General features: G+C 53.4%; 1 protein-coding gene across 1 annotated transcript in view; it reads right to left on the bottom strand.

The window, feature by feature from the left end:
* DICER1 (dicer 1, ribonuclease III) overlaps positions 1-7,469 on the bottom strand; it is a 42,660-nt gene extending 35,191 nt beyond the window's left edge. The window contains exons 1-7 of the mRNA XM_004699097.2: positions 7,402-7,469; positions 6,261-6,364; positions 3,462-3,649; positions 2,733-2,895; positions 1,587-1,717; positions 724-858; positions 166-326 (exon numbers count right to left, since the gene is read on the bottom strand). Coding sequence (XP_004699154.1) covers positions 166-326; positions 724-858; positions 1,587-1,717; positions 2,733-2,895; positions 3,462-3,605 — 734 coding nt within the window. The 5' untranslated portion in view covers positions 3,606-3,649; positions 6,261-6,364; positions 7,402-7,469. The remainder of the gene's footprint in view (positions 1-165; positions 327-723; positions 859-1,586; positions 1,718-2,732; positions 2,896-3,461; positions 3,650-6,260; positions 6,365-7,401) is intronic.
* Positions 7,470-8,119: the final 650 nt, after the last annotated feature.

Here is an 8,119-nt window from a genome sequence, read left to right as displayed (position 1 = left end):
GGGGAGGGGAGGGCCCGCCCACAGGCACAAAGGCACACACTCACACACATGCGCACACAGGCACACGGCACGGGCTCCCGCACCCGCCAGGCCAGGGGAAAGCTGACAACGAGTTACCAGTGGTCCCTTCAACGCCCCATCAACCAACAGCGCAACAGCGCGTACCTGTCCAAGACCACCAGGTCAGTTGCCGTCTCAGCGTTGCTCTTGAGAATTTTCTCCAGCTTCTGAATCTTTTCTTCCAGCTCCTCTGGATCACATTTCCCGTTTAAAATGGAGGCAGTCAGTCCCAAAATGCGAGGGCAGGATGGGCAGTTCTCACAGAGCTGGCAAAATCAAAGACTGGAGGTCAGGGTTCTGCGTGCAAGGCCCTGGCAGAACCAGACATGCAGGAGCGTGTGCCACACGCGGCACCAACACCAGCGGCAACGAGTTCAGGGCCAACAGAGGGGCAGCAAGGACACTATGTGGCTCATGAGCTACTGCAGCCAGCTGACTCCTGGTTACCCAAAGGCCTCGACAGCCCCTGCCGTCGTTCCAGCGTTGGTGCTCTACCTAAGTTTTTATTGTCATGTCCGTGAACATGAGCTTCATGTTCATTCAGTCATTCCTACTGACATCCAAAATGGCCACCTGCGGTTGCGTTTCTGGTATCTGCAACACCGTGTGTCCCCTCAGGAACCAGGCCCTGGAGGCGGGAGACTGACCAAGCCCCGACCTTACCTTCATGATTTCTCGATAGGGGTGGTCTAGGATCGCAAGGTGGCACTCGTCAAACACCAAAAGATTAATATCGGTCAGTGATAAGTGGCCGCTTTTCAAAACATTCAAGGCGACGTGGCAAGTCATAACCAGAACCTGCAAGAAAGCCAGCATGGGTTACACACAAGCGGGCCAGTCGCCCGGCGGGCCCGACGCGACGCAGAGGAGACCAAACAGGCCCGCTGCTGTGCGGGCCCAGATGAAGAAAACCTCCTGCAGGACGAAGCCCAGCATGCTGAAGGATACAGCAGCTCGCACACTGGAACCGAGAAGACTCCCCGATGCAGGACCTCTGCAAAGCCCGCTTCCGGATCATATCAGTCAATTTTGTCAACTCGGCTCCTTGCTTTGTTCTCTGAACTACGAGGTTGTCGGGCAGGTCACCAGCCGAGAAGGTATTTAGAGCAGGCGTCCTCAAACTACGGCCCGGGGGCCACATGCGGCCCACCGAGGACATTTATCCAGCCAGCCAGGTGTTTTTGCCCCGTTTATTTTTTTACTTCAAAACAAGATATGTGCAGCGTGCATAGGAATTTGTTCAGGGTTTTTTTTTAAACTACAGTCCATCCCTCCAACGGGTCTGAGGGACAGTGAACTGAACCCCTGTTTATAAAGTTTGAGGACCCCTGATTTAGAGCGTACCATCGGGGACACTGGAGTGTGTTATTAATGAGGGCTTAGCCCCACAGGTGAGCTAAACCATTAGGCCATGTGGACTGTCGGGGGTGAGTGAGGAAGCCTCTCCCAGTCACTCTGTCCCCACAACACTGACCAGCCAGAGGGCCCGACCCAGACCAGGCAGTGACTGAGAAAGTGTGTCTTACCTGGTGCTTAGCAAACTCCCGGCTCCATTTCTCTTTCGTCCATGATGCGCTGACTTCTAGGTTTGAGTACTCCCCAACCTTGAGATCCGAATGGGTCCTGACGGCTGACACTTGTTGAGCAACCTGGTTTGCTGACCACAAAGACAACCCTCCCAGTGAATGTGGGGACACCAACCCAAGCAGCTCTCTTGGCTAGCGGTGAGAAAGGCCGGAAGTGAGGCCGCTTTCTCTATCCCGGACCGTAGATTCCTTAAGTGACCCGTTGAAGAGGAGGAGGAATCTATACAGCGTGCAAGGCCACCTTGTGCCTGTAAAAGAAGTCCCCATCTCCACACACCTACTGCCGCCTGCGGCAGCCCTCTAAGGCAGCGCAGCACGGCTCTCCTGGGTCTCCAGGGCTGCTGAGACTTAGGGCAGCAGACAGCCATGCTGTTTCTCCTGAGGAGCAGCTGGTGGGGTCCAGCTACCATCCCTTTGGCTAGTGGTCAATGCTGAGCCCACTGTGCCACTCAGGGACCCTTCCCATGGGCAGAGGTTCACACTGTACATTTTCATGTTGATGTGTACAGCCCAGACACACGAGAGTCCAGTGTTTTCAAGCCTTCCTATGTCTAACATGCAAAGCTCGTCTCTTCCTCTTTCCAGAACGCATACACTCACTGCCAGCACGTCCAGGCGACTCACGGCCAGGCCCCATTGGGCTTCTGTAACTGTTTAGGGGAGTAGGAAGCCCAGTCTTTCTCCTGTGGGGCAGCTGGTCGAGCAAACTCATAAGTCAAAAGGTGACCAGGCTCACAACCAGCAGCACCTTTTGACACTCTCTCTTTCTACATCAACACACAGAGCTGGGATGGCCTGGGCTCACTCGAGCTCCAGCTGAGCCCTCTGGAGAAAGGCAGGCGCTGTCTACAGGCTACCACAAGCACTGCAGCTGAGGGAGGAAACAGCCAACTGCAGAGAACGGTGCCGGGGAGAGACAGAAGGCAACGTGTACCTCCACCCCACCTTCCCCAGGTGGGAAACTGCCAAACGCCTCTTATTGTCCATCCTTCGCATCGAATGCCCAGGGAGAAGGCTCACGGAAAACAGCTGCCCATCCAACCTCCCCTCAGCTGGGTCCTGGATATCAGAGCCAGGTCACCTTACCAGAATTGACCAAGAAGATCGTCCTCCGTCCGCTCCCGGCGGCATCCCCCCTGATCTGGTAGGACAGCTCTTTGGTGAGCAACACTGCGATAAACGTCTTCCCTGAGCCAGTGTTTAAGCAGACGATGGTGTTGTGGTCCAGAGCGGCTTCCAGCAGCTCCACCTAGAGACGGGGGTGGGGGGGGTGGTAGGGGCAGGGGGGTGAGGGTGGGGTTGTTATACACTGCCCACTCCAGTTGGGACAGTTCTTCCCCTCTCTGCGATCTTTCTCGGCAAATTGACTTTCTCTAGATAAGATGCCCGGGCAAATGCAGCTGCTGGGACATCTATTTAAGTCATGTTCACTGAGGCACGAACGATACGGAAGGAAATGGCATGGCTTCCAGGAACCACGGTTCTGCCGGTTCACTGGGCTTGGTCTCACAAGCCCAATTGGACCAATTCATCCAACCGGGCATTAAGAAATGGTGAGGCTTTCCCAGAGGGGAAAAAAAAAATGGGAACATCACAAATCAAACTGCCAAATACATTACCCAGCAGACATGAGAAGAGGCTGGGGGTATTAAGAACATGAGGGTTCTGTACGAAAATCGATCAGAAGAAGGGACTTTGATGGAGTAAATGAGTTTTAAATGAGACATGTCTCAACTAGATAGGCCAGTTTCCTCCAGTTCAATTAAAGCAACAACAACAAAAAGGCGGCTCCCCGATTAGAACCCTCATTAGTACCTGGTATTTTCTTGGTGTGTAAATGTTATCATGAATTGCTTCTTGTTGCCATGGCAGTCCAAAGAAGGGGCCCATTGGTGAGGAAGCAGGGGTCATGAGCTGCAGGCCTGCCATGCTGAGGGGCTGCAAAGCAGGGCTTCTCATTCGTCCAGTGTTTCTGTCATTGCGCTTTGTCCTAGCACAGCTTACTACGAGGAGGAGAAAGAAGACCGTTACACGGCCACGCAGGGTGAACACATGGCCAAGCACGGGAGCCTCTGCACAGCGCCCGAGCTCCCTCAGTCCCCCAGGGCTGTCCCAAAGTCAGGGGCTCTACCCTCTGGGGCCCAGCAACCAATGCCAGGCCTGCCTGGGGACGTGCTCAGACGCAAGGGTGGGGTTGCCACATGACCCTGAGCGCTCAGAGGTGAGAACCAAGAGGTGACAGCAACACCCACGCCATAAAACCACGCCCTTCTAGTCCGTTACAACTACTAACACAGGGCAAAAGCCACACTACGCCTTTCCCATAAAGCACACTCCTTCTGAAATGGAGCGTCATTACTGCCAGAGACCAAAACAGCCCTTCTCTCACCTGACTACCCCGCCCGCATAAGAACTTCGTGATATGGAAAATTAAACCACGTCCACCACCCGACCAAACTAGACACGCCCGCTACCGCTCATCCTCTTCCCCGTAAACCTGATCACGGAGAAGAAAGCGGAGTCTTTTTTAAGTCCCAACCTGCATGCGAGCAGTGTTAGTGACTTGAGTCTCTGGGCCACAGTCCGTCGGCGCTTCTGGGACGCGGAGCAGGGTCTCTGCCTGCAGAGGGGCATGTGGAGCCTTGGGGAGAGGGGGGCACGGTGGTGAGGAGGAGGCATCTGCTCCCTTGGGCCCTGCTCTGGCATTTCTGTTGTCTCTGCAGCCTCCTGATGAGAGCTTCTTGCTCTTGGGTTCTGGGTGAGGAGAACTTTCACTTCCTGGCACTTGAATCTTGCAGCCACGGAGAAGCACGACGACTTAAGATTGTCATATCTGAACCAAGAAGACGCCCCATGTGCACACAGATGCCCTTCAATGGGGACAGAATACTGCACGGGGATCCACCGTGCTGGGGTGCTGGGGCCGAGGACCTCAGAAGACAGCACAGAGCTGCCGGCCGCTAGCAGGAAGGTGTGCCGTTCAAACCCACCAGCTGCCTCTATGACACTGATGTGGCTCCAGCAGAAACCCTGTGTGGGTTGCAATGACTCAGAGTCGGACTCCACTTGAAGGCGGGGGCGGCCCAACATCCATCCAGTTAAATGTGCCTCTGCAATTTAAACCGAGTCTTCCTCAGGCAGTCTCTTCTTCACCCGTACACCACCAGCTGCCCGCAAATGAGCCTGCACAGCGGGACTGCTGCCTGGGGTCCCGGGGCTGGCTTATCAGCAGAGGCTCACCAGGCCTTTCTCCAGAAGCATTTCCAGGTAGATCGGAACCTCCCACCTTGTGGCCCGCAGCTGAGCACACTGAGTGCCTTTGGTTCGCTAGTCTCTTGGCTACAGAGCTGGGAGTCTGCTGTCTCTCCATGTGTAACTCTTGCTGGGATGGTAACCAATGCAGTTTACAGGACAACAACAGTGTCTACCTGAGCGATGACGGCCTCAGGTGCCTTCATTCTGTGTGGCTGTCCTCTTGCACTCACTCCCGCGGGCACGCCTGGTCTCTTCAGCAGTGGACGTGCTCCACAGGAGGAAGGTCCTAGGTGCAGGCCTGATCTGTCACAGCTCTTACTGACGCTTCCTGGCTCAATGGACCCCACGTGCACTCAAATGCTGCTGGTGGCCTGGCTCCTCAGGGCTGTCTGCACACCAGTGCACAGAACAGAACCTCAGCGATTCCAGAAATATTTCTATTGGGCTGGAAAACATGCATCTATCCAACTCCCACCCTGCCTGGTCCCCAGAGCTGTGGGTGGACAGGTGGGTGAGGAAAGGAGGGTCCACAGGCAGAAGGTGGGCAGCAACTTGACCCATTCCCACGATATTCTGCATGTTGTTGCTGTTTGGTGCCGTGAGGTCGGTCCAACAGGTGCAGCAGAACCAACACTGCCCAGTCCTGAGCAGACCTCCGTTTGAACACACGTGGCCCCCACTGCGTCCATCCATCCTGTCGTGGGTCTTCTCTCCTTCCTGCCCTTCTACTTTACCCAGCAGGATGGCCTTCTCCAGAGACTGGTCTCTCCTGATCACTCGTGCAAAGTACATGAGACGAAGTCCCGCCATCTTTGCTTCTAAGGAGCATTCTGGCTGCACTTGTTCCAAGACAGCTCTGTTTGTCCTTTTGGGGGTCCACGGTCTTTCGATCTTCTTCACCAGCCTTAGAGTTCAAATGCATCCGCTTCCCTTAGTCAGTACCCGACTTTCACAGGCATACGAAGTGACTGAAAATACCGTGGCTGGGTCAGGCCAGTATCTCACAGCAACTCACATTTCAATCCCCCTTCATTCCTCCCGCGGCAAATCTGGCATCGGGAAGCCCGCACTAGGTGTTCTACCGTGTGAAACAGTAAGAGCTGCCGTGGAGCCTGATTTTACTGTCGTTGGCCTGCTGAGCAGACTTTCTAGAACTTGGCCTTTGTGAAGAGACACGAAGGCGGCTGGTCAGCCCGAGTTCCCGGATGAGCTGGTTAGGTGATTTGCCATGTGCCTGCTCTGCCACCCCAGACGGGACAGTTCTGGGCCAACCACGCACTCTCACGGTGAGGGCTTCACCACGTCCGAGCTCCATGCAGTTAGGACTCTCACAGGGAAACGCGCCCGCCCCGACTTTACCGTTTCAATGGTCACCATCTCTGCGGTGCTGTTCTGGGGACGGCATCTGGACATGGTGGTGGCGGTTTACTGGACAGTCACGGCAGCATGCCCAAGTTTCTGCTCTGGAGAGAAACACAAAGGCCAAGGTGGAAACTCAGTCCTGAACCGTAAGATAAACACAGCCGCCAGGGAGCCCCAGTGACAGCGAGGGCCATTCCCATCTCCTGCGCTTTTACAGAGGAGGCCCTGGGTGGTAGTCAGCAGCTGGGCCCTCCCCTGAAACAAAGAACAGGCATGTGGGCCGCAGCCATGGCATGCCTAACTCCCAGGGGTCGTGGGACAAGAAAAAGGCAAGGAAAGGCTTCTGACAGAATACATGGAAGTCACACAAAGTAAACACAGGCTAAAGAGAGCGCTTTGTCGACTAGAGAACTGGGGTGGGGGTGGGGGTGGGGGGGTGTTGGTACGTTACTCCCGACATTCACGTATATAACACAAATGCATTTTAAAAGGTCACCAGAAGAGATCCTTTGGCCGAGAAAGCTAAACCGCCTGGGAAGAAGCTTTCCTTGAGCTGGAAAACCACGAGCAGTTTCAAGTCTCAAAGTGAGCTTGGAAGCACAGCTTCCGCCAGCAGCTAACTCCACACTGACGTCCTTACAGAGGTCAGCGCACGAACCAAAGCCCGGAGGGATTCGGGTCCGTATGGCTAATGCCGTGGGAGAAGTGTGAATAGAGGGGGTAGCTCAGACGACGGAACTCCGGAAGCATGCAGTATTGAGATGAAAACTTCAATTTAACAAATAATGATTACAATTTCACGTTTGCTTACTTACTGTAAAGGCTCTTCTTCATACTGTTCCCATAAACTCAGGGGCAACAAATGGAAAGGCAGTGCGCTTTCTCCTCGCTGAGCGAGACGACCTCGCTATCTGACTTTCACAGTAAAAGGTCCACCATCTGGAAATGCTGCCTGCTAAGGGCGTACTCCTCAAAGGCTCTCGGGGCTACTGGGGAGGTGATGATCTAACCTGACGCTTGTGTACGGATGCAGTCACATGGAGAACAAACCTTCTCACTTTGACCCCAATTTAGTTTTGCTAAAAAGTTAAAGCAGAACGGGGCAAGTTAAGCACTGCCTTGGTTTGTACATATTTACCTCAAATTGCTGATTCAAGGTTCTTTCGGAGTTTCCAAGTCTGTATTATTTCATACTCTAGGTAACCTAGAAGCCACCAGAGAGAACATATTTCAGAACAGGCAACACGCATTTTAAAATTAATGTTAAGAAAAAGATATCATAAAATAAGCTATCTGTGGAAGTTACGTAATCTGGTATCAACTTGAGGCTATTCAAAGTGAAGGAGTGAAGGTTAGCCTGTCAATCAGGTCACAGCTTGATGACCACATTTGGAGGTCCTAAGATAAATACCTCACTGGAGGCCAGACCCACAGTCTCTGCTTCGTTTATTCCCGGTGACAGGACACATGGAGCGACGCTGATAAAACCAGAGCCCTGGAGCTGGAGGAGCCACATGGAGACCCACACCAGCACTGAGATGCTTCCACCGCCACTGGATCCAAAAGATTTGCCTCCCAATGGCCCGTGATCTTCCATTGCATGTGTTGCATGAGTCTGAAGAGGAATTTATTGACTGGTATCAGACATATGAGCTAATAACAGACTTATGGACTTGATCTGGACTGGGCTGGGATGTTTTCTGAATGTACAATGACTCTTTGATATAAAGCTCTCTCTGATACATATGAGTGTCTGCATTTGTTTCTCCAGTCAACCCAGACTAACACAGCACCAAACAAGCAGTACATGTTGGGAAAAGTTACCCTTTAAAAATCATTACCGTATTCTAATATCA

The sequence above is a fragment of the Echinops telfairi genome, unplaced genomic scaffold (genome assembly GCF_000313985.2).
Source record: "Echinops telfairi isolate 266 unplaced genomic scaffold, ASM31398v2 ScPeMD7_18;HRSCAF=68, whole genome shotgun sequence".
NCBI classification, from domain to species: Eukaryota; Metazoa; Chordata; class Mammalia; order Afrosoricida; family Tenrecidae; genus Echinops; species Echinops telfairi.
Note: the sequence above shows the minus strand (reverse complement) of the source record. Positions and strands in the feature narration are given on the sequence as shown.